At 45.5% G+C, this 26,594-nt stretch overlaps 1 protein-coding gene across 5 annotated transcripts in view; it reads left to right on the forward strand.

Annotated features, from left to right (window-relative positions):
* Positions 1-26,594, forward strand: part of COL26A1 (collagen type XXVI alpha 1 chain) — a 181,065-nt gene that overhangs the window by 38,068 nt on the left and 116,403 nt on the right. For 4 of the 5 annotated variants that reach the window (XM_017828947.1, XM_017828948.1, XM_017828946.1 and 1 more), the window contains 2 exons: positions 677-799; positions 11,161-11,264. In XM_017828947.1, coding sequence (XP_017684436.1) covers positions 11,192-11,264 — 73 coding nt within the window. In that variant the 5' untranslated portion in view covers positions 677-799; positions 11,161-11,191. The remainder of the gene's footprint in view (positions 1-676; positions 800-11,160; positions 11,265-26,594) is intronic. The other variant, XM_017828945.1, reaches the window with a different exon arrangement.

The following is a 26,594-nucleotide window of genomic DNA, read 5'->3' on the forward strand; positions in this document are numbered from 1 at the left end:
GGGTCTGTAGGTCCTATTTCCTCAGGCTGATACTGCAGCTCCTTCTGTCTCACACACCTTGCAGTGAGTAGGTCTGTCTCTCTCTTGTTTTCTTACGAGACAGCCTAAGACACTCATCCCTCCCTCCCCTGCACTTTTCCTTGCCCACTTTCAGACTGTAACCTCACCAGGACAGCAGCAGGACTTGTCCAGCACCCAGCTTGGCTGAGCCCTGCTGACAATAAGCTCCACCACACCAGAAACCAGAATTTTCTAACTCTGCTGTTGTTCAGAATGGTGGGAGGCTGGAGAGTGATGCCATAAGGAGCAGGATGAAATTAAGACCAGTACAATGGGAACTGACTATCAGGAGATTTGGAAGACTTTTTTTTTTTTCCCCTTGAAGTCCTATTGTTTCTGATAAGTGGCAGAACCAAATTATGCACTATAAAACCCTGGCCTCTGAGGACCAAGCAAGAGGCGTTAGTGGATCTCTTGTGGCTCAGGTTGGCAGAAGCTGGGAATCTTTCTGCAGCTATTGGGAGGAGAGGGTGGGGTGAGGAATGAAGACTGCAAGTTAGCCTGGCTGTGGCTGGTGGAAGAAAGAACCTCACCCCCAGATACTTGCTCTGGTTTTGCTGTACCTTGGTCCAGCTCGTTGTGTTCCTGGGGCTAATGATGTCCTTTCTCTCTGCAGGCACTGGTGTCACTACACAGTGACAAGGACAGTCTCCTGCCAGGTGCAGAACGGCTCAGAAACGGTGATCCAGAGGGTTTATCAGAGCTGCCGGTGGCCAGGACCTTGTGCCAACTTAGTGAGGTAAAAACCTTCATGTCTCACAGTGCCCAAATCTTGCTGCCCTTCCCGTTCAGCTGGGTGGCTGGTAAGTACTGCAGAGAGGGCTGACATCAGGTGTGAGAACCTGCCTTGTGGGGCTGTAATAAAGGGGTGCCACTGGTGTTAACTGCAGAGTGACCACACCTGGAGGTAAGTGTAGCATTGCTGCTGATTTTAGGAGCTCTCTAAACACAGACACAAAGTATAGTTTAGAAATGAGACATTATTTATTCTGTGCAAGGTAGAGGTTTCCACAAATCAAGTACACCAAGGGGTAAAACATTACACCTTTTATACAGTAAAACTTACATGAACCCCCCATCTAATATATATTCTCCATCTGCCTAAGGCATATTTATTTATTTGGTTGATGTCATCTCACACAATGCTTGAAACACAAAGTTCTTTTCATTAAGCAACTTCTATTGTAGAGGCTATCTGACAGCATCAGTTATGTTTACAAAAGGAGACAAAATTCAGCCTGGGGACAGATAATTCAACTTGAAGGCATCAGGATTAGGACAAGCTCTGTGAAAGAGCTTAGCTTGGGCTGAAATGCCAGTTTGTACTTCACACAGGAGGCCTCTGCTAGTCAGAGATGAAAGTAAATAAATGTTCAGTGTGACTGAACAGGGTTAGCAGAGTTGCTGTATCAATTGTTCCATGTGACCTGTTGGTATCAGGTCCTCATACTCAGGTTTTTAGGGGTAATATTGATCACACACACTGGAAACCTGGGATCAAATTCCTTGTAGCTGATGATGGACGAAGGTAACGTGCCCTGTGTTTTCAGAGTGGCTTTTCCTTAGGTTTCCTGCATCTCAGTATCCTTTAGAGATGTGTTAAAACACGATGTCCCTCTCCTCAGATGAGAAACAAAGCTTAAAAACAGCAACTTGTCAAAAACTTGCCCTGAGCCTGCTTTGGCTTTCAGTCATCTACAGTCTTGGAACCCACCTATGTTTAAGAAGGAAAAAAAAAAAAAACAAACTAGTGTGAAATAGCTGTCCTCAGCTAGCACCTTTCAGTAAAGTGTCTTTGCACTGTTGAGCTTTGCCTTCTCTGAAAGGCATTCTCAGAGCAGGACAGTGTCACCCACCCATCTGGGAATCGGGGCAAAAAAAGCCATTGTGCTCTAAATCTGCACCTAACCTCTAAAACTCACTCCCATGTAGACAAACCATAACTTAGCTCTCAAAGCTCAGTCATTTTATTGTTATTGTTACCAATTCACCCACAGGGCACTGTTTGAGGTCCTCCTGTAGTTCATAACCTGGCTATGATTGAACTGCAGACTGAGATCGACCTTCCCAATCTGTTCTTGTGACACTTCATCTGGAATTCACATTTTGCACGTGGCTGTTACCACAGTTGGTTCTCCAGTTTCCACTTGGCCAGTGGTCAGTCTCAGTTTTTTCACTTGTAATATATCTGCTTTGGTGTCTCTTTGGTCTTTATACAAGGCTGTGGTTGAAACACTTAATATTTTAAATTGTCATGGCCAAACTTCTGTTGGAGCTTTTTAATTTCACAGACATTTTACTCACATAATTGTCACTAGAAACTTGTGAGCTTTCACCTTGTCTCCTAAACTTGCCAAAAGTCTTGCTTATTTTTCCTTGTTAACATAACTGTAGTTTCCTAAGTACCAAATAATTGATCATGTTCCCAGTAAAAATTCTTTTTGTGGGCTCCTGCAGTTACTCCTATACATTGATTCTTGCATTAACCCTGAGACTTTAGGAGCAGTGTGTGCTGTTGGGATGTTGTTGTTCATGGAACACTTTCAGTTTCAAATATAGTTTGGTTTGTTTGCCCGTTGAGTCCAATTGTTTGGAGACAATACAGAACAGCAGCAGACAATCTCAATTTTTCTTTCTATGTGAAAATATCATGGAAAGAAGCTGGGGACTATTGATATTTAAGATCTCAGCTGGTGGTGAAAGCTCAGCTAGCAGGAGCTGCATTTCTGGAAGATGATCACCATGAAGAAACCCACCAGGAGAGATGGGGGAACACCAACACTCTGCTGCCTTTGAGCTGGGAGGAAATGCAAGTGAAGAGAATGGAACCCTCCCAAGAAAATGACTATGTCTGTCTTCTAATCACACATCATGTGACAGTCTTACTTAAAGTAGGGAAAGACCCTGGACCTCTTTCCCAAGGACCTCCAGAAAGCTGCTGACAATGCTGGAGCCCACTCAGCTACCACAAGAGGTAAAGCAGGTTCCTGATAATTTCCCCTACTGCCACTGTCCAAAAGGGAGAGCCCCAAAAACAAGTGACAACGAAGCTGAAGCCACTGAGTTCCTGAGAGTCAAGTGGGCTGCTGGTCAAGTTATCTCCATCCCAGACATCTTTTACAGGTCGTTGTTTTTGGCAATGCATCTGATTTTGTGACAACAAACTGAAAATCAGCTGCTGAAAATTACAGATCTTGGACATGTAACTGCTGTGGGCAACATTTGGTAACCCTGGTTGTGTGGTTGAGGTCTTATTTCCTGAGCCTACCCAGCAGCCTATCACTCTTATGTTGCCAGCCCATAGGGAAGCATGGACTGGCTTTCAGAGGCAAGCTGAAGTTAAAACTACTTTTATTTTAAAATACTTCTCCCCTCCTCTTTCACCAAAATTAATATTGTGTCTTTAGGAAACACCAATCTCTCTCTTGTTTTCAGATGAAAACTCCCAAGGATACAAATAAGACAGTCAGTTCCCAAAGTCCCAAGGCAGTGTAGTGCCTCTTTTATTCAGCACCTCACTTGCTAGTGCATTTCCTTGCAAATTGTACTTGTTTTCTCTTTTCTGTTAAGAAACTGGCTTTGAAGGGGCTTGTAAGCTTTTATGAGCCACAATGCTGCACAATTTCCTTTGACAGGTCTCTGAAAATCCCTGCAGAAGATGAGCAGAGCAGAAAACCCAACTTGGGTGCCCTACTTGTTTCTGTTTCCTCCTTACCTTCTCTGTACCAGCTCTTTTTTGGGGTTTTCTGGAAGTCTGGCTTCAGGCAAGGTCAGGCTTACTCTGGGTCTTGTAGTGGCTAGAAATGTTCAGGTTCTCTATGTCCTCGTGGTTGTTTAAGTGATATAAATATATCAGTGGGGTTTTTTGCTGAAAAGATAAACTTAAAGATCTTCTGGCCTTCTCCTGTTCTTCTCCAGTGAGATTTGTGGTGCCTGAGCTCGAATTGAAGGGGAGGGCACAGTGTATGACTGAAAGCAATGCAAAATGTCAGCAATGCCCTGGCATTATTTTGGCCTTATAGCATTTCTCCCAGCTGTGATTCGAAACAAGCTGTTTTCATCTCCTTGTTTACAGGGAGTCAACCATATCTGGGAGAGCTTTCACTCTGCCAGCACCCGTTATCAGGCTGCTCACTAGCAAAAGGGACATCAGCCAAAAAAAAGGCATCTCTCAGCCTCGTGGTGACAGCTGAGAGGGGCTCTGTGTCAGAGAGACTCTGCTTACAAGCAGACATTGGTGTAGCCAGACACGGCTTTAATCTGCTTCCTGTCTCCCGTTCACTCGTGTTATGTTTCCTTCCCTTATTGCACAAACTGCAGCTCAGGGTCAGGCCTTTGACAGAGGAGGATCTGTGAGATCCCAGCTTAGCAGCTTGGGTTGTGTGATGTCCTTGCTGTCCAGTCACTTGCTCTTGGGAATCTGGCAGGGGAACTTCTTGAGCAGGAGTGTCGTCATCTTGGCCGGGATGGGATGAGCCGCTCTGTTCTTGCCCTCCACCCCAGACTCTTTATTTAGCTTGGGTGCTGAGTTGCTCTGGAGCAGCCTTGGCTGGAGGCTCTCCCTCAGCAGATCTATTCTTGAACTCTGTCTGTGTGGTGAAGGTTTCAGCTCCTGCACACCAAAGGCTGTGCCTTTGCTTTGTCACGCCACAGAGTGCATGGGCAGCTCTCCAGCAGTCTGGCTGAAACTGCTGCTGTGCTTAAAACTCCCATGCCATTTGTCTGTCTGAAGGAAGGGATAAAGTCTCTAGCTTGGTGTTTCAATGGCAACTTAATCTCTGGCTCTCTGCTGCCTGGATGGTTGCCTCCAACTTCCAGCAAACCCAGAGACATCCCAATTATAACCCTTCTCCTGAGCAATGGTTTTGCTGCAGCAGCTGCAGGTTGAGGTGCAATCCTGTCCTGCTTGGGACACTGCCCTCCTTGAGGCTCACTGAGAAGGGTGGTCTCCAAGACCTGGCAAAGAGACCTGCACTCAGTTGCTGGAGCTTTTGTGACTTCCTGTGCCTTTGGTCCAGCAATGCCACCTCACCTGTAAGATCAGAACAGTGCTGCTTTTGTCTTACTGTGTTTTATGACTCTGAGAATAGGACAGCCTCTTGTGATACCCTAGTTGGCCAAAATCAGCCTACTTTTGATTGGGATATTTGTACTGTGGTCACTAAGACAGTGTCTCAGGAGGTGAATGAATGGGATGAACAGCCTTGGCAGATCACGTGCTACTACAGCCTTCAGAAGACAAACACTCCCTACTTCATACTGTTTTTGCTACAGAAATCCCCATCTCATCTCTGGAAACATGCTGGGAGGGTGTTCTGACTCCTCTCTTACTTGTCCCATCCTAGAAAAAGAATGTTCCCAGCAAGGCTGTGTGAGTTTTTATCCTGTTTTGCTTTGCTGGGCTCGGTGGTCACACACCTGTCTCACTCTGGCCTTTGAGCCTCCTGTCTCTGCAGCACTTTCTGCCTTCAGAGAATCTGAAGATTCTCCTGGAAACCCACAGCTGGCTTGTACAGGGGTGGGATTTCCTGGTCTCTCTACTTTAGAAAAAGCCATTAAAACTCCAAACATTAAGTTACTCATCTGTTAGTTTTAAACATCACTCAAAGGTGGGAGAGATGGAAGGAAGATCATTCTTGCAACACAGCAAACCTGGGCTGTGATGCCCTTTCCAGCTGCCAGTCACTGCATGTTTTTTCCTTTCAGTATTTGTAGCTGGTTTGGCTTATCACAAAGGCTCTGTGCTTCTGATGACATTTTTAATGTGAGAAGGCTACACATCTTGCATGGATCACTCTTGTTTGGTGTTTCTGAACGCTGGGTTTTCTTTTATTTATTTCTTTATTTTTGTTCTTTTCGTTTAAACTGAACACATTACTGCTCCTGGAGGGATTTTTACAAGCCAGCTTGTAGAATAACAAAGAAGGAATTCTGCAGGCTCATCCATTTTGGTCTTGTCTGCTTTTGAAAACTCCATTGCTACAGGGTCAGTAGGAGAAGTTGGGGATCTGTCACCCAGGAGATTGGCCTGTAGCTGATGTTCCTCCTCAGTTTCAGAGCTAGTAATGCCACAGGGAAATCCTTCTCTCTTTCTTGCTTTCCAGTCAATTGAATAATAAATCCCAGAGCTTATTCCAGTGCATTAGGATTGCTATTTGAAGTCCTGTTACACATAAACTCTTTTATGTGTTTAATTCCCTTACGACTCTACATTTTGGAGAGAAATATGCTTGGAAAAAGCTGTCTGCTCTCCCATGCACACACGGGATATAAATGTGGGATCAACAGTCCTCCTGCAAACAGGGAGGAGGTTCTGGGAGCGTAGGATTAGAGCTGCAGCACAAAGGGGCATTCTGAGCTCTGGAACAATGTGGCTGGCTGTGTGTGCTGCCTGGGCACAGGTGGAGGGCCACCTGCTCTGGGGATTGTGCTCAGGCTGCTGACTGAGGGCTTTTGATCTCGCTCAGACATTCTGTCTGAACACTCTTCCTCCTCGCTGGTGGAAGTGCAGTGCTGCTCTGCAACAGCACTGAGATCTGATTGTTAATAGAGGCAGGAGCTGATGATAACTCTAGTGGCATAGAAACATCTGTGTCCTCAGTCTTTTTCTTCTTAAGACTGAAAGACTGTAAATTATTGCTGTTTACAGTGGGGCATGGGAGCTGTATAAGTTTTGTTTCCTGGGTTTTAGTCTCTGGCTAAGTTGTGCAAACCAGACATGTCCAGAGCTAAACAGAGTCCTCTTCCTCCCCTTTGGCAAAGGCAGGAGACACGTACAATGACCTCCAGTGCTCCTGCAGCTGCAGGGTTTTTTATCCAGTGTCTGCAGGAGCATATTTGAAACTGCTCTGGTTACATTTTTCTCTGAGGAGCTACTGCCTTTGTGCTGGGGAAGCTGGAAGAGCTGGGGCTGCAGGAAAAAAGAGCACAGGTCTGATTCACAGCGATGGTCTCTGCCATGCCTGTGAGTTGTAAAGGTGCTCCTTGTCCCTGCATCAGCTGTGGTGCTGCTTTGAGGTGAAGTTGTCTTATCTGTGTTCAGAGAGGAGCTCCCTGGTGTAATCAGTGTCTGGTAGGCTTTGAGAGGATAGTCATGATGGTCTGTCTGCCTGGAGTGAGGGTGGTGCTGTTGGGAACCAGATATATTCCTGATAACTTCTCTGAGCTCTTAACAACCTCCCTTCTTTCCAAGTCCTTCAGGATATGGTTATTTCACCTGACTTATCTGAAATGTGATTTCAGAGCACCCTGATTTTCTATGGGAGGTTTTAGGGGTTTGGCATGTCTATATATCAGGGCATGGGTAGAAAGTTAGAGGCACTACCACAAGCTTTGTTCTGAACTTCTTATAATGCAGAGGTAGCACTTGTTATAATGAAGGTCCACTGTCCCTGAAAGACAGTATGCCAATTATATGTCCAGGGTTGGACCCACTGGGTTGGTAAGTGACTTCATTGCCATGACAGTAGTAGGCAAAAGAAAGCCTTGGATTCCCTGGTTTCCAAGGAATTTGCCAAGATACTTCCCTATCCAAGATTCTTTGCCAGTCAAATAAGCAAGTTCATTCCTCTTGTTATCCTGAAACCCACCAGTAAGTGATGGTGAAACTTTCAATCTGGGACTTGAATAAAAACGAATTAAAAGCCTCTGGAGGTCGCTGAGGTCTCCTGGTGCATAAACTGCAGTGACAAAACCTTCTCTCGCAGTGTGGAAACGAGTTTCACGCCTTCCCTCTCATGGGGTCCTCAGGCATAAACAGCTTTGTTTGTGAGTGTCAAAGGGCAGGGCAGATCCAGGCTGGGGGAAGGCATTTCCTGTGTGTGACAGCCTGTCCTGCCTGGGTCATGGCAGAGATCACGCCTGGCTCTTTGACCTGGTTTCTGAGGCTTTGATCCAAGAATGTGACACTCTTCCCCTTTCCTGTGTCAGGTCTGGCTGTTGTGTTCAGTGACACTTCCTTGAGAGAGGGGGGAACACATCCTTGTGTGCTGAGGCGTGAGACTTGTTGGCTGCCATCCTTCTGTGTGTCCTGACCTCTCCAGTACTTCCAGCTTCATACCCCCAGATCAGTTCATCAGTCATCTCTCCCCAAATTACCATTTCCTGAGCAGTCACTTAAAGACCACAAGCAAGAGACATTGCTTCCCAAATGATGATTGCATGTGGACAAGCTTGTCTGACAGGGATCAGGCACTCTCCAAGGACAGGCAGGTCTAGTTTGTGGTCTAGTAACAGCAGCAGCTGCTGATTGAGCTTTCTGGGTTCTTCCCTGGGAGTTGCCCCACTCCCTGGGACCCTGTTATGAAGCCTCAGCAAACATTTTGGGAAATGACATGTGTCTCTTACAGCAGAGTGGCAGGTCCTGGTGGTTTGCTTCTCTGTGAGGGGCTTGGAAGTCTTCTGCTGAAGGGGACTGTGTGTGCTGAGCATATCCTTTGCTCTGGGAAGCAAAGCAGTGCAGGTTGTGGCTCATCTTAAACTCATCTCCTACTGTGGTTTGGCAGATTTCTATGCCAGTGTTTGTGGCTTGGGTGACATCCAAGGGAAAGGCTTCCCTATTCTGCTACCAATCCTTTTTTCTGCCTGTTGTGTTTTCCACATGTTTTTTTCATTCTAAGGCTTCTGATCTTTAACAGGTATCTTCCTTCCCCATCCTTTCTCCATGTGGTTTTTTCCCCCTCTCCTTCAAGTGTCAGACAGTGGTGATGCTTTGCTAAAGGCACTTTCTTTGTTGCTCCCCTCCCGGAATAGCTGTCAGAAATCTGCATGATGTGATGACACAGGCAACAACAGACCTTGGTGCCATGTCAAAAACTGAGGGAAAAATGATGCTATGAAGAACAGAGCAACTTCAGAACAAATTGGAGCTTGCAAGCTGGGACCACTTCACATGTGTGACTGCAGGATGCTGAACAGAGCTGCAAACATCAGAACTCTTCCAGGAAATTCAGGGTGGGTGGTAGACTGTGACAGCTGAGCTCCACGTTTGTCATGCCCTGAGAAGTCCTTGCTCATTTGAGGATTAAACTATAGCTACTTCCCCGACACAGAACTGCTGCCAAGATTCCAGTCTGGCTCGAGCCACTCTCCACACTTCATAATGAAGTTTGAGAGAGCTTTAACATCTTGGTGTTGGCAGAAACATGGTTTTAAAATCACGGTGTGGTTGGAGACTAGCTGGCTCTGGACACTGGTAACAAGGCTGGAGACTTTCATCTCAAGGTCAAATCCAGCTGTGGTGTTAGTGACAAAGCCATGAACTCCTGACTGATGGTTCGGGGCTTGCGTGTGGAAAGATGTCTTGAGTCCAACGCCAGGACTTGGAGTCAGGAGGCTTGGGTTCAGTTCCTGAGCTCTGCCAGAGCTATTCTGAGAGACCCTCAGCAAGACACTCGAAGTCCTTGTGCTCTCTATTAGAAAGCACTGAAGGTTTACCTATGTCAGTGTGCTGCCAAGTCCTCAAACTCGCTCCTGGCTGTGAACTCCTGAATACCATTGGATGCAGAAGTGCAAAGAACTAGGTGGGACGAGCTGGCTCTGTCCAGCCCCTATTAGACAAGTGCCTGGATCCCAGTTATTAGCAGTATTAGCAGTAACTGGTGAGCTTTCTGGCAGCTCAAGGGGTGAGGACATCACATTCTCAGGAGGCAGCGCTGCTCTCCCGTCGCTGGGCGATGCCGTTCCCCGTGCAGGCAGCCCTGTGCTCAGGAGGAAGCTCGTGCAGCCCTCCTCCCTGGTGCCTATGGGAGAACGTGGTTTCTGTGTTTGGCAGCTGGCACAAATCATCAGCAACAGCTTCCTGAGAAATGAGTTTCCCAAAGACTCTGTTAACCACGACTGAGCTGCTCCCTTCTTTCCAAGACATACATGGGCAGCCTCTCCTGGCAAGCCTTTGTTACTGCTCTTGGAGTAACCACCAGCATCACTGCAGGGCTGTCCTGGTTGTACACCTGTGCCTGCCTCCCCTTGGAGCACTTGGGATAAGATTCATGCAGCCTCTGGCTCTGTCCTGGCCTTGTGCCCAGCTGAGCCTGGGGCAGTGCTCTGCCTCCTGCCGGCACTGCAGGAGGAGGATTTTTCCCCAGGGAGAGGGTGCTCAGGGCTTGTGTCTGTCTGGCTCAGCGAGAGAAGCATAAGCTGCAGCCTGCAACACTGTAATCCCAAAGCTTCAGACTCTCCCTGTGTGTGCCAAATTCCTTTGGCTGTTAACTAAGGGCAGGAATTTCGAGGGGAGCTTGTGGAGTACGACTTCTGTGTTTGCTTTCAGCTTCATGAATAGCAGCAGTGACTTGTTTGGCTGTATGCTGGGAAAACTGATTTGCCAGCTTCGAAGAGCTGCTGTTTTAAAGGAGAAGCTGGCACTTAGGCAACTCTGTTTTGTGTTGACTTCAGAACCACTGGTGCCTTGCACAGGTCTGTTGTGTCTGCAGGTAGCCCCCCAGTTTCCAGTGGGGCTTGGCAGTGCTGGTGCTGTAATTGGGATCCTTGGGATGCTGTGCTGGACACAGAGCTCCCAAAACTGTCCTGCACAACCTCGGCAGTGGTGAAGGAAAGTGTTTCCCTCTTTCAGATGGGGAGAACTGAGGCACAGGTCAGCCAGCTGGAAAAAAGGCTCCATGAGGATCACTGATTGTTGTCATGCTGATGTGTTGGCAAACCCCAGATAAGAGTGGTGGGAGAAGGGAAGACACAGAGAGATTGGAAGCTCTCTTAGTTCTGTGTGAGGAAAGGCTCATGCCAGCCTTTGTTCAATGTCAGAGAAATCCTCGTGGAGGCAGAGTGCAGGAAAGAGTCATCACCTCTGCTACCTGCAGCACCTTGGGAGTGATGAGATCTCCACAAAGCCACACTGGTGTTACCTGGGGGGAGGTGTGGGACAGAACCAGAAGGGCATGAGGGCTTAAGGAGGAAAATAAAAGTTGTTGAATCAGACCCACACTGTAGTAAAACATCACTCTGTTATTCTGTGTGAGTATTTTTGTGGCTGGGGGTGGCTGGGTGCTCTGGGGATGTATCCAGGCAGGAAGATGTGTTATGGATTAGCAGCAACACCACTCTTGGGTAGGTAAGTGCATTCCACTGACTCCTTGTTTGTGTTAGTTACAGGACTCTCATCAGGCCCACGTACAAAATGTCCTACAGAACTGTGACCACGCTGGAGTGGAGGTGCTGTCCTGGCTTCACGGGGAGCAACTGTGAGGAGGGTGAGTTATCCAGCAATGCATCTGTCCTTATGGAGCAGCAAGGATGGATTGGCTGGGTTGAGCTGGGTTTTGGTCCTTAATTTGCCCTGTGCCTCTCAAACAGAGGAACAAATCACCTCTTCACTCCCCATCGTTATCTGAATGTCACACACGAGCTCTGGAACACAAACCATACTGAATGTCTGCAAACAGCCCTGAACAGGGAGGGGGAAAGAAATGAAGAAATGGGTACTCAGGGATGACCTGAGTATAGATGTGCTTGTGCTTGGCATCCCCATTGCACAGTCCTTCAGAAAATGCACTTTCTCCATGTTTCTGTGTTATCTTCTCCATGTCCCCTGTCATCACCATCAGCTGCTGTAACTGCTGAAAGCTGGTCCCTGAATGGCTGCTTCTGAAAGTTTTATGCCTGTAAGGTCTGGACATGAATTATATGTGTTCCCAGAAAGCTTTGAATTAAATCAGCACCTCTGGTTTCCTTTTCCACCTGCTCCCTGACTTATGGGTACAACACTTAGGTTGCACAGAGCATGTGAAAACACACTTCTGGGTTTCCTTTCACACAGAGGAAAACAGAGCAGGAAGTAAAGAAAGTATTTTTATTTTTTTTTATCATAATAGACAAAAAGGGCATGTTTTATATTTTGCTTCCTAATGTTTTCTACTTTAACTGTTGCTTCTGGGGGTTTAAAACAATTCCTGCTTCTCCATCAAGTCTCATGTTTAGGCATTAAAGCATCTGCTCAATCTGACATGAGGTTTCATGGTTTATGAACGGGAGGAACTAGGCCTTGAGTTTTCTGTCCATTTGCATCAGGTCAGCACAGCCTGTCTCTGGCAGCTGAAGGGTCATTGGGGTGTCCAGCACTTCTCAGACTCTGCTGTTTGTAGCTGCACCTCGGTTTTTTTTGTGCTGTGATATCTTAATGCTGATCACACAATTTGGGCAAATGTCTAGCTAGGAAATTGTCTCCTTACAGTCACAGAGAATGATGATTGCAGACAGCAGCTCCCTCCAGGCTGCTGAGGAAACAATAGCTTCCCAGAAGCTCAAGAAAAGCCTTAAAAAGTGGCAAAGCTGCCCTAAATTGCAGTCTGCAGGAGAGAGCTTTGCATTTAAACGTGCTGCTAAAAGGAGTGAGCCTGAGAAAGAGAAGCTGCTGTGTGCAGCTTGGAGTTTTACCTGCTGCTGCAGGGGACAGGGGAGCTAAGGGTGGTGGCAGAGCTGTCACTTCCAGAGTAGCTGCAGCTCAGGGTGAGAGGACCTGCCCAGGGACCTGGGGAGCCCTTGAGCAGAGCCCTCTGGTGCCTGTGGGTTTGGACAGGTGTGAGTAATTCCAGCTTAGTGGTGCAAAGGAGAGAATCCAGCTCCCTCCTGCAGTGCCAGATCTGCCTCAGCACAGTCCATGGAAATAAAAAGCCAACATAAGCTTGTTTGAGCAAGTCGGCAGCGATCTCACAGGAGCAGGTCTGTGGAACGAGGTGACAATTTTATGCAGTCAGTTTTCAAGGTGGAACTGTTCTTCTGGGCTTGGATATGGTCTGTGGGGTGTGAGCAGAAAGCCAGTAGCAAGCCCTCACTTTCATGTGTGAGATTCTTTTTACCTTTTTCTTTTTTTTTTTCCTTTTCTCTCCCTAAAACATCTGGTGCTACTGACAGTCCCATACTCTTGAAATAAGGAGAAAAATAAAGTAGTACCCATTTCTAGTACAGCAGAGTTGTGCCACTTTTAGTTTCCAGTGTCAATACTGCTGCTAGTGGTGTGCACAGCACCTTGAGCTGTCCATCAATTCTAAAATGGAAGCATTTGCTTAGTCCTTATGCTAATTCTTAATGTTAGTGTCACTTGGAAATGTAAATAAAAGAGGCTAAAAAGAGCTTTTTGGCAACCTGATGTAAAGCCTTTTGTACTTTCTGTGCTCTCTCCTACTACAAGTTTGGTTCCTCTGAGAGGGTGGGATGTTTACATCTGTGTGAGTCCTTCCTGGAAACAGCAGACACAAGGAAACAGGAAACAGAAAACTAAACTGAAATAAAACAAAGCCAGTGCAGTGGTGAAGCCACAGTGAATTAGCAGGGTCGAACTTCAAAATACCCTCACTTTTTTTGGTATTTAGTTAGATTTCTTCTCAATATTTCATGTCACTTGGATGTACAGCTGATGTGAGGTAGGTATGGCTGGAGGCAGAGTGGACCTGCACTGTTTTTAACTCACCTTCTTGCTGTGGTGCAAATAATCCAGTTCTCTGGCAGTCACTGTTCTCCATGTGCCAGCAGAATGGCAACTGCAGTGACTTGGGGCTTCCTCTGCAAGAGGTCTCCTGTTTCCAGAGACTGAAGGAAAACATTGTCCTTCCCAGAGAGTCCTGGAATAGCAAGGTTACATTTTCATCAGTAGGATGGAGATAATACATTGATCAAGCACAGAGGAGTTCTGGGAGCTGTGTGTGTGTGGGAATGGCTGCAGGGTCCCTTCTTCAGACTGATGGTGGCCTTTGCATCTTGATGCTTGAGAGTTCTATAACATCTATTGATTCCTCCTTTTAATCCCCAGGGAGCAGGGTTAATTTTTACTCCTTTTTTTTGTGCTGTTCTGAAACAGTGTCTTTGGGGCAGCCAGTGTAGCATATCTGGAGCATAGATTATTTTTACTAGCTGTCCTTACATCAAGCCATCCTTGCCCTTTGAAAATTTATTTCTTTTAGCATTTTATGAGGGAAGACAGGACGGGGAGAGGGCGAACAAGGAGGAAACAAGTCAAAGAATTTGCAATCATTCAGAGGCTGCAGTGCAGTTATTTCTGACATGCTCCTCTTGTGGTCTCCCAAAAGGCAGGTCAGCTTTCCTTTGCTCAGGAAGCACTTCAGTGTGGATGTCTAGTCCCAAAGCATGACAGACCTCTGATGGGACTGACTTGCTGGAACACACTTTCAGAAGGAAAGCCCCCCTCCCACAGTGACACCCTGTGCTCTGATAGAGCAACATGTGAAATGCAATTCAGTTATTAAAGTGTCTCCATCCTCAGCTGATAAGTTTAGCTTGAGACAGCAACCACTTAACTGCCACCAGCTGGCAGGCACCTACTTTAATGCTGAGGGCTGCACATTTTCAGATTTAAATTATCTTGGGAATTTAATTCTTGCATTAGAGCTGATAAAGAGCAGCAGCATCTGGAGGAAGCCCAGCTTTAGAAGTGGATGGAGATTTTGCTCTCAGAGGGTTATTAATTTACTGAGGTGGGGATGGTTTCCAATCTGTTTCCTTTTTTAAGCTGACACTGTTGGGGCTTTCCCCTCTTCCCTTCATTGCTTTCCCCTTACCCAAAGGTGTGTCAGCATTGAAAGGTCTCCAGTTCCTTCACTGGTTTTGTAGAACTGTGACCAGCTAGTTGAGTTGATAGTTGAAAATCACCAGTTGTACCAGGCCTTCCCAAAGGGTTTCTTGCAACTTTCTTGGATGGAGAAAGAGACTTGATGCAAACAAGTCTGCTGAATATAACTGTCACTAGATGCTAACTTTTATATTCCAGTTTCAGGGGTTTTTTTGTTTTGTTTAAACTGGAGCCCAAGCCCAGGACAGGAAATGAATCCACTGAGCCACCCAGTCTGCTGACTGCTGATATAAAGAACATATGGATGAGGGCAGTGCAGAGGTGAAGTGGTTTAGTTGTTGCAATCATGCATCAAGCTGATTGATTTGAATCCAAGATGATGCTGACATTTCAACTCAACCTTTTTTTTTTTTCTATATGGCTGAAAGTTCAAAGGCAAGTGCAACCTCCTGGGAGAGGAAAAGGGTCCCCAGCAAGTTCAGGGGCTCGGTGTGCTGCCCTAGAGCTCTCCAGCTAGGCAAGGTCTTATTTCACTTTACAAATATAACATAGCTTTCTTTCTTGTTTGTTTGTGCTGCTTGAATTTGGGACAGTGGCCAGTATCCTATTTACCCCAGAAGTAGATTGATGGTAGACAGCTTAGCTGTTTGGGCACGAAGCAGCTCCCAGAGCAACCTCAGCACCTCTGAAGTGGTGCCATTGTGACTCCAAGCTTACTTTTTTTCTTCTTTCTATAAGAATAAAAGTAGGATAGGAAATTTGAGCACCTTTGTTCAAGTTTAATTTGAGAACTTCCTTTTTTTTTTTTTGTCCTTCTCCCCCTCCTCATTTCAGTTCTTGGAATATTTTTATCTACTTCTAATAACTATTGTTTGCATCTTATCATCCTGACATTTTTCAGATCTCTTAGATTCTCATGTATTTATAATTTTCAAAGCAGTATAAGAAAATGAGGACTTTCCTCTTGGTATGATAGAGTGCAAACCCCCTCTTCTTTCTTACTGCTGGTTCACCAAATTTCTTGGTCCCAGGAGGAGAGATGCAGAACAACACTGCCAGGAAAATCTCAAGTGAGCAAATGCAATTATGAGACAAAATTTGATGAGACCATGAGAAAGGACATCAAAACGAGACGTGAAAGTTTGGAAACCCATTGAAGGGCTGTAGGAGAAAGGGTATTCAAAGAGGTGCAGATGGGACCTCACTTCTGCAAGTCTTGGTTGAGCTGTTAAAACACAGAGCTGTCAACATATGTGGAGATGAAATGTGAAGATTATGGAGTAACATTTTCTGTGATATCACAGTAGTTCTGTTCAGGAGTTGAACCTGTGTTTTTTCCCTTTCTCAAGTTACTTCAGTTCCTTCTCATTTCTCCCTCTTCCCCACAGCCACCACTTGTGAGCAAGGAATTTCAGTCTGTGTATCACACACAGCAACTCCAGAGCTGCTGCCCCTGAACTGTTTCATCTTGCCCTTAGAAACTGAGAAAATCTAAGAGAAGGCAATGGGAGTCAAGAGACATTGCACTGCCTGCAAAATTGCTGCAAAATCCTTGTACAGTGATGTTTTTCCACTTCCCTCGTAAAGTAAAAGCTTCCATTAGAACAGTGGAATTCTCCAGAGGTGTTTTTCTCGGTGCTCTCTGGTTCCCTGGGCAGTTCTGTGCTGCAAATGTGTGGCAGACTGAGGTTCTTTCCCTTCAAGTTTGGATCTAGCATGGATAGTTCTCTACTAGAGGCTGGTTCAGTAATTCCTGTAGTGAAAAGTGACTTTGTTCTCATTTTGACACCCTTGAAACCTAGTCCTGCATTTGGTTCCACAGAGCATATTTGCTTCTGAAAATATCATCTCATGCCAAAGTTTAATGTTTATTAGATGGAACAAGTGAATTATGTGAATTCATGCTACAGACTATTAAATGCAACCTGAATTCCCTGATAATTATCTAGTTAGTAAGTAGATATGTGATAACTATCTCTGCAAACCTACCTTCAAAAATATTTCATGGAAAAGCATCAAAAGACATTGATCACCCTTGATGGAATTGCTGATGTGTGACAGTGCCTTTCTGAGCACTGATGTTTGTGTACCTGGAGTACACAGGTACCTACTCCAATATTTTATTCCATAACCTCCACCTCCTGCTGCTCCATGGGTTACACCTCTTCCTGCTCGTGTTTCTGGTGGCCCCTTCAACATGAAGGTCCACCAGAAGCTTCCCAAACTACCCTATGATGTGTCACCCAGTTTCCATCCTCTCCCATCAGTGTTCTGACCATTCAGCAACCTCTGGCTTCAGGCACAACATGTGTCACCCTGGATCAAATTTTTTGAGGAGTTCCTGGAGCGTGTGGTCACTGTTGGAAGTATGTGCAGCCTGCTGAGAGCACTTTCTGGCATCAGTGATGTGTGACTACTTGAACAATTTCTAAGTGTTCATCTTCTCTTTCAATACATGGTCAAAAGAAAAAAAAATCCCTGTCAGATTTCCAAATATTTTGACACTGCATTCCAGCATCTGAGTAGTTTCATTTTTTTGGACATTTCTAATCTGAGCAGGGAGAATTTTATTCAGCACCTAATGTCAAAATATCTGAAGTGCTAAATATCTGCAGATGTTATCTTAACATAATTGGGAAAGCTGTGTGCTGTACCACTACACTGTCCCAAGATTTTTTAGCTCCCATCCAATTACTGTGGTATGTAAAGAATCCTTTTTATTTTGATAAGCTATTGCTTTGCTTTCCCAAACATATTGGATGCTTTCTGCTGTGTGTTTCTTAATTCACAAGTGGGAGACACACCTGTTTACAGTGAATGACTTTCCTATGAATTTGCTTTCTCTCTCATCTGGAGTGAGCATACCCTTCCCTGGGACAGGGCTAGGCCAGGCTGGACGGGACCTGGAGCAACCTGGGACAGTGGAAGATGTCCCTGCCCATGGCAGGGGGTGGAATGAGATGGGCTTTCAAGTCCCTTCCAACCCAAACCATCCTGGGACTCTGTTACATTTGTATAAGCACTCTTAGACATCTCTGGTGGTTGATTAGATATTCATAGTTTTGCATCCAAGGAAGCTCCTGAATGAGAATTTGGAAGATGTGGGTTCTGAAGAGCCCACACAAGCTCTTGACAGTGTCTTCTCCCTTTCATAATCCTGACCACCTCCTTCAACCCTGAGCTTTTCTCATGTAGCTGTTCCTTTCAGAGCTCCTGTTCTCCCCCAAATTATCATTTGTTTCCCATTCATCCTCACAATGATGAAACTTTTATTTGCTTGAGGCCATTAGAAGGGAGTTGGTTTTTTCTCACATGTGAGACTCTCATTGTTACAGCCTTGGGAGTTGTTGACAGTGTGGTGCCCTCTGGAAAAAGGGGGATGTGACACATTATGCTGCCAGTCCTGCAAATGCAGTTAGTACCAAAATCAGGGGAAACATTCTCCTGAAAAACTCCACCCTATTCCTCTTTTCTACAGACCTTCCTGTTGGAGGTGGTGGGGGGAGGGTGGGGCTGTGTTTATTCCAGAAGGTAGGAATTTTTGGAGTGTACACTGTCATTTGCATAGGGAAGAGCTAAATGAGACCAACAGTTTCTAATTGGCGTCCACAGTTCATTTTGATGCCTTTCAAGTGAATTATAGATAACAATGGAAGAAGAATTAAAACCACCTGCTGGAGCTGTTCCTGAGCTTCCTTGCTGCCTTAGTGACTTGTTTGGGTTTTATCAGGAATAGGAAATGAGGCCTTTAATGTGAAATGCCCACAGTTGGAGGGGGTGGCCGTGAAAAGTTTCCTTCACTGACTTCACAAGGCTATTGCCCATTTGACCAGCTGGTTTGTATTTAATTCTTGAGCATAACACTCGTGAAATTACAGCTCCTCCCCACTGATTTTCAAGGGCTTAGTTATGAAATGTGTGGACTTAATGTTGCTGTCAAACAGTGTTGAATGGGATGGTTCCTTGAGGAAGAAGTTACTGAATTTGTTCCAGGAGAATCCTTGAGTGGCCCAGCAATGCCTGACTTGCAGAGTGCCATCTCTTCTCTTCTGAGTGCAGTGATTTATTTCCTTTTAGTTGTCCTGGATAACTATTGAGATTGGTTTCATGTTTTGTAGAAGGTGAAAGCAAGAGGTAAGCATCAAATTCCCATATTGCTGAATCCTAGACTTTATTCTTACTTGATTCCTTATTATGAAATGGGAAACCAGAAGTGTTCCTCCAGATAATTTCTGGTGGAGTTGGCTTTCAATTTAACATGGAGAAGTGCTAGGCAAAAGCATGTTCAACAGGTGTCATTCCTACATCATGCCTTCTCTATATAAAGGCAGCAAAGTTAGTGCAGTGGTACCTTCATGTGTATGTGTTGGTGCTCCTCGGAGAGGCCAAGTTTCAGCATTTATTGTAACTTCAGCCTTTTTACTGCTAAGTTCCTGTGAAAGCCAGTCCTAATTGTGTTGCACAGCTGAGCCCCAGGATTTTAATGCTGTAAAGGGTGTGTTGCATCTGTGAAGGAAACTGTTTGGATTGGAAAAGAATATGCCTTTTGTAGTTGATGCCATTTGAATATGTTGTGTACTTTATTTATTATTTACCTGTGGTTAAATAATTAGATTGGTTCACTGTGGTTACCAGTTGGAGGAGTCAGTAGGTGTGTGTTATACACAACTGTTCTAAAAATGCCATAACTGGTAGTCATTTAGGGCTAACTCATGGTTTTCAAATACTGGACAAGAAGTAGGTATAGACTCATTCCAATGACCTCATGCTTGTGATTCCAAGGAGTTTAGGAACTGATTAAGTGTTTCCTATACGTGCAGCATTGCAAGATACCCTTATTGTCACTGCATTGCAAAGAACTCTTGTTGGGTGGGTCTTTAGCAACTTTACAGGTCTGAAATAATTGAAGGCTGGTCAAAACTTGCTGGTGGGCTTTCTGAAGAAATCAGCTTTGATTTTATGTACCGTCAGATAGATTTTTTTGAACAACATTTAATAAAAGACTTCGTCAAAAGGTATATGAGTGAAACATCACTGTTTAAATGGGTTGTAGTAGGTCCCTTGACCATCAAAGCAGGAAAGACTCAGGAATGGCTCTGAAAACCCCTTATCATGGAGTTCATTAAGAATTGATAAGCTTTATTCTGCCCTCATAACATATGCTTCTTGCTCGGGCTCCTGATTTGTCTCTCCTTGCACAGCGCATCCAAATCCACAAGTAACATGCAAGTTTGCATTTCATTTTGAGCCCAGCAGGCATAAGGCAATGAGGTTACAAGACCTTTCCAAGTGAGCCTGGAGGGACTTGTTGGCTAGAGTTTGGATTTCTGGCAAGCAGCTTCCTCCAGCTCTCTTCTGTAATAAACCCAGGGTTCAGTCCCCGGCCTCTCGCAGATACCGAGCACTGTTGCGTGTCTCTGGGTAATCAGTCACTGCACAGCCACAGATGTTTCAAGATGCACAGCAATGGGTGCAGCAGAAAAGAGAGGCAACATCAGGGTCATGCTACAGATGCAGCCACATCTTCCATGTGTTCGTTCCTGACGGGGGAATTCCTGTAACGTTTGCGGTTTTCTGGTTGCTAATCCCACCGAAGGAGGAACGCGAACGCTAATCACGCTCGTGGCTTTGCTAAGCCCTGCAATGCCATGGATGGCTGATGCCTCTAGTGCAGGCAGATCCAAGAGAAGAGCATTAAAATAATAACAGAGAGGGGTGTGGGATTGCCCAAGGCTTCCATTAATTTGGGCAGCAATTCTAAGAAAGTCAGAAGGATTTTAGAAATACGGGACTAGAAGATGTCCTAGTCCTTATCTGGTTGTGGAGGTACTAAGAGAAGGCTGAAGAAATTCCTGCATTTTCTCTTTTCCTGTAAATGAAATATACTCAAGCAGAAAGCAGACCCAGACAGCATTCAGAATGTAATGCTCCATTTGTTTGTACATAATGACTTTTGTAGCAGTAATGCTAAAGATGTCTTTGGCACGTATCCACCGTGGGAATGCAGGGCCTGTGTTCATTGCTAGGTGGTCCTTCATTGTAAAAACCTTGAGGGACATCCACGGCAGATGGGCTTTAATGAGACTGTGTCCTGCTGCCAGTGACTGTCACATGTGGCTCCCCAGGCCAAGCACGAGAGGTTTCTGTTGAAGGTGTCGGGTCTTGTTCTCATGGAAGGAGAGTGTTTCTTACAGCACAAGCTGTAGAAACTGCTGTGGTACCACTGAGACACTGATGGAAATTGTGAATGTCTGGGTTAATTAGTTCTTCTCCAGTGGCCAGTTTGGGTGGGAGATACAAGTGTGGCTGTTGTCAGCCAGTGTTTTTTAGCCTCAATGGCAGAGAACTGTACTTAAGTAACAAAAGTTCTGGTTTTCTCTTTACTGGTGGTGGTAGTTGTTAAATCCATGTGCTCCCAGTACTTGTGTAGCAATGGCTCAAACTCCACTCTCTGGATTGCTGCAGGGCTCTGCTCTGTAAAATATTACAGCCCATTCAAGAAGGGGAACAAGCTACTCCTAAACTTGGCTTGTTTGATCTTTTCAAACTTAGCCTCAAGTGATTAAGCAAACAGTGTCTTTTCAAGCATTCTCCAGTTGTATTATCTGCTAAACACATCTCTCAGTGTGATCTGAGAGATGCCTTGAACACTGTCCTTCTGCTGTGTGTTTGCTGGTCCTTGTGGTAACATAAATAAGCAGTTATTTCTATTGCATCTGGTCTGTCTGGGTGGGATGCAGAGGATGGGTATTGGTTTACATTTAACGTTTAACATAAACTTGAAGATTCTTGCTTTTGTCTTAATATTAGCACTCACAGCAAGACAGCAGCTTTTTATTAGCTACACAGGAAAATAAGCCATTCTCCTTGCTTTGTGAGTAGTTCATTTATAGCATGATGTGTCTGCACAAAGGTATCATTCTTGCCCTGCCCTTGTCTTAGGGAAGGAGAACCTCTCCTAGCAGTGGTAGTTGGGATAGTAACCATAAACCTGTGAGCTCCTTACAGAACAGCATCACGAGTTCTTTCACACACTTAATAAGGAACTTGTATGAGTATTTACATGGCTCCATTAATGCCTAGTGGAGACTTTTTTTCCAGAGTGAGTGTCCTTTGGCACACAGCATTGGTTTCCTAGACCTGAATAAATGTGAATACTGTAAACTCTAGAATATTCACCTTGGAATCTGTGTTCTGCCACAAGTTCTGCTGTTAAGCTCTGGTCTTTGTTGATTGAAGCAGGAGAGACAATAAAAATGAGTTTCACACTTCAAACTCATTAGAAGCTGACAGGAATAAGAGAGGACCATTTTCCTGAAGTATATCAAAAGCTGATTATTTATCAGTCCTTTTCCCTTGGAATTGGGATGACCCCAGAGTGAGTTCCTATCCACATGGTTTTGTACCTTGTTCATATCTCAAATCAGCAGAAACTCTGATCTTCACCTGGCTTTTTATGGCAGCTTGTAGGGCTGTAAATGTGAATATGCTCTGACAGCAAACCCTAAATCAACCTTTGGTCACTGCAAGCTGGAACAGTTTGAAAACCTGTGTAACTTTTTGACCAAACCTGGGCTGATGTTCAACATCTTTAACGAGACCTGGAGCCAGAATAGCCCTGATGACTTCAGACTTGCATTATAAGCCAACTGTAGACCCTAATGTACACTCAGGTTGGGACAGAGGATGTAATGGCTCAGCTGCACCATTTGGGCAGGAATGTGCTTGCTCCCATGGGATCCATTGAGCACTGGTGTTCTCAGGGCTGTTTTTACTTTGGCACTGACAACCAGTGGCCACTTTCTCCTTCTTTTCACCACTTCTCCTGAGCACCAGCCACCTCAGGGCAGTCTTTGCCAGCACTTGGCATGGTTTTCCTTTGCTTCCCAGCTCTCACCATGCCATGAACAGTGTGACACTGAAATGATTCCCAGTTTCTGAGAGGGTGTTGGAAGAGCTAAGAAATAATCAGATTTTTTTCTGACTACTGCAGATGACAGAGGAGAGTTGGACCACTAATACTGATGTAACAAAACTCTGCAGGACCTGTCTAGAAAAGAAAGGTGTTTTTATTTTAATACACATCAATATATTGATTCTGTTCCCTCACATTCTTGTAACTGTGAGCACTTGTGGGGATTGGATCACTTGAGACCTAGAGAAAAAGGGACAGTGATTGTCCTATCCACTATCTTTTGGGTCTTTCCAGACTGGTAATGAAAGCTGGATTTTGGACAGTCTTTTATGACTTTTAGATGTCAGCAATAGTTAGGATTTACCTTTACTCAAAAGTTTGCTTACTTCACTGTCAATAACTATTACCCAAGGCTGCTGCCTGTTGTCTTTTACCTTATTCTGGGTATTTTCCTGGCTGCAGTTTGTCTTCCCACGGAGGTAACAGGAAGGAGCACAGTGTGTGTGACCTTCATTTGTGTTTCATTCTTACCAATTCTAATATTTCTGTCAAAAAAACCAGCTGGCACTCGGAACAGGTGAGTGTTGTAGGTCCCTTCCAGCTGGGACTATTTTATTCTAGGTAACAAATAATTTCCCTGTGTGTGACACACCTGTGCCTTTTGAGATGCATGTTATGGACTGTGAGTTCCCTCCAGAGCACTGGTAGATCCAGGTTTCTCTTTGGGTTGCCTTGGATCTGACAGCATGAGAGTTTCTCTGTGTTTGTTGCCACAAAGACAGTTTTGATGTGCACTGAAGCACCTTCCTGTGGGCTCTGATCCCAGCTCCTGCTCCTCCTTGGCTGGCTGGGGTATCCAGCATGTGTGTGAAAACAAACCAACCCCAAACTCCCCAAACCAAACCCAAAACATCACTCAGCGTTCAGGTTGCACAGTTTTCCTCCTCATTCCAATGACTAAATTCCACTTCATTGATGCAATAGGATGCTCCAGGCCATGTTCTCCAGGGCAGGGATTGCAACTGCTCATGTGATTAAAGCCCCTTGGCCAGCAGCCCCATCACGGCGGGGTTCATTCCTCCAGTAAGAGTGGCTGGTGCTCGTTAACCAAGCTGTGGTTCCAGATTTTGCAGCCTTGGGATTTCTGGCTCAGTAGTGAGAATCCTCTGGTATTTGTTGTGATCCCACCTGAGCCCCACAGGATGTCTGGACACGGGGCACGGAGCAGGGCCTGTGTCAGCCTCCGTGGGCACACAGGAGATGTTTTATTGCCTTTGCTTATCTGGCTGCCCTTCACTCTCCTAATATGAACCATACCAAAGAAAGCTGCTGAGAACTGAAGATTATCTGTGGTATTCGTCGCTTTTAGGAAGGGGAGTTGGTTCAGGGTTGGCTTTTAGCATTTGCTAGGCCTTGTCTCCTTGACAGAAAACAACAGACTAAAGCGATTACCGAGAGCAGCTGCTTAGAAGGGGCTTTGGGTATTTTTTCCGCTTTTGCTGACCTGAACCACAGCAATTATAAGTTCTGGTTATTGTAAACTTACCACAGAACACAAGGCATACCTTAAAATGATGTCATGTCTAGACACGCAATTCAGGTATAAATTATGGAGAGAAAGTAGCTTGTTCAGTGGTTAAACTGTAAAAATTTAACAAGATATTTCTGTGTCTTTAGCCTTCACTCTTGCATACGTATTTCTTTACCTCTTACCAGGAGAATTCTGAGACTGCCTCTTAATTTTTTTGTGTTGGGAGATGGAATTTCCTCCCCGTTCTCCATTTCATTTCCTATTTCTGCCTCGCTGGGTCTCAAGGGAAGCAGTGTAGCCATCTACTCAGAGTCCAGAGCTAGGGAGGAAGACTCTTGGGTCCAGTCATGACTCAGGCAAGGTCACACAAGTATGGCAACCTTTCCAAGATCTGGCTTGCTCTTTTGGGTAGCTTTGTTTTATGGGGTGGTAGGGGAAAGAGAACTCTGCTGTGGTGCCCAGGTGCCTGATTTTTGACGTACTCACTATTTTGAGTCTCGGCAACATCCCTGTAGTCCCTGGCGAGGCTGTGTGGGCCTTATGTTTGAGGGTAAGTTGGATCCCATTTACAGCAGGCTTGTCTAGGTGGTTTATGTGAGCTGGATTTCTGTCTGGAGCCCCTGCTCCAGCTCTGCAGGGGAATGGTGGGCACAGCCGAGGTTTTGGGCAGTTTCAGGACTCAAGCCTGGCAGCCCCAGGGGATGGGTGGCTGTCGCAGGAGCTGCTCAGAACAGCTCGTGCACATCCCTCCTGTCCTACCCACCAGCAGGTATTTGGGTAGAACTCCCCTGCTGACAGGGCCTGGCTAGCCCAGGGCTTGTATTAAAATCCAGCTCCCCACGCTTGGCCTGGGCTCCGTGTCACGGTGAGATCGGAATTGCTGGCTCCCCACCTGGTGTAATCCATACCCTCCAGGTAGCTGCGATGAAATGCAGGCTTTGGAGATGGAGGCTGGAGGAGGCCTGTTGGGTTAGCAAGCCAGTGCAGGACTATTCTCTGTAGTGTATTCTGTTGTGCTTTTCCTGGCCTAATTACACAGTCCTCAAGTGAAGGAATTTGGCAAGAACATTCTTCCGCTTTAACTGGTATTTGGTCTCAGGTTCCCTTAGTAAGCTCTTTCTCAGTTGTCTCCATTATTGCAAGCTGCCATCTAGAATTTCTCTCTGTAGATGCCTTTTGTGAATTGCTCCCAGGTCCAAATATGGTGCCTCTTCTTACCTGAGGAGCATCTTGCTCTCCCCAGACATGTGGTCTGCCATCTGTGTGTCCTCTCAAGAGCAAGGATCTGACTCTTATCACACCTGGCCCTCTCAGGGTCTTTTTTAACCCACAATCGCATTGGTTTGGTTCCTGGAAGCTTTCTGTGCTGCAGGTCTCTGGAGATAAATGTTAATGCTCAGCAAGCAGGGATGGCAATTGATTCCATAGGAGTTGTTCTGTTCCTGTTGCCATGGGGACAGTTTTGGAATACATTGAAGAACAGTTTAGCTCTATTTTCAGCACATGCAGCAATGCTCTTGTTTCCAAAGGGGCACATGTGACTGCAGTCACATGGACTTAAGGTGTCCTCTCTGGCTGTTGGTGTGCTGGGAAGGGGAAGACTTTTCCTTGGCATCCATGAACTTAGGTAGACAAGCTCTAAGCCTTGATTCATTCCCAACACCAGGCTTTTTGATAATATAGCAGTCAGGTCAACTTTCCCCTGTGCCATATAGATGTCAGCTCTGTTCTGGAACCATGACTTTCCTGTCCTGACCAAATCTTTGTCCAAAGAAAGTCTCAATTTGCCCAGGTCTTTTTTGCTGTCCTGCTTTTCAGGATCACAGCAAGACTTCTTTTCAAGTCTTTGGATGCCTTTATATCCATTGTTTCTCATGGCCTCTTTGTCCCTGCCATCAGGGAACAACCTTTTTGCTGTTGTTTTTGCCTGCCCCCCCCCCCATGCTGCTGTTTGCAGAGCAGTGTGTGGGAGGTGAACACAGGGTGTGTCCTGAGAGGTGCCCAGTGTCCCCTGAGGGACTAATGCTCAGTGCAGAGAGTGGGTCAGAGACAAACCCTGTGGTGTTTGTGACTGAACTGCACCACAAATTGTCACAACACCTTCAGAGATCAACACACAAAATGACTGTCTGCAGCAAGGCCATGAAGTAGATGCTGCCATTGGAAAACTTTGCATTAAGAGCACTGGAGCAATTAAAGCTCCCACTGCACCCTTCCAATGCATTGCACAGGCTGAGGTGGCCTTAGGGCCCCTTTTCAGCTTTTGATGGAGTGATTGTTTTTGTACATGGATATCTTTTTCCTTTTTTTTTTTTCTTTAATGGCTATTAAACATAGGAGGAGAGTGTTATTATGGCTCTGAGTACTGTCAGCCAAAGTTTCTCCTCTCTTCTGCTTCTAGGATATCCACTTGCAGTGTCCCAGTTTTCCCTATTCATGGCTTTTTAGAGGTTCTTTTTCTTTCATGAGACTCTTGATCAGTTCAAGTACAAACAGATGGAAAGCAGCAGAGATCCAGCTCCATAGCAGCACCCAGGCCAGGCTCTTAACTC

The sequence above is a fragment of the Lepidothrix coronata genome, unplaced genomic scaffold, assembly GCF_001604755.1.
Source record: "Lepidothrix coronata isolate B3197 unplaced genomic scaffold, Lepidothrix_coronata-1.0 Scaffold154, whole genome shotgun sequence".
In the NCBI taxonomy this organism is placed as follows: domain Eukaryota; kingdom Metazoa; phylum Chordata; class Aves; order Passeriformes; family Pipridae; genus Lepidothrix; species Lepidothrix coronata.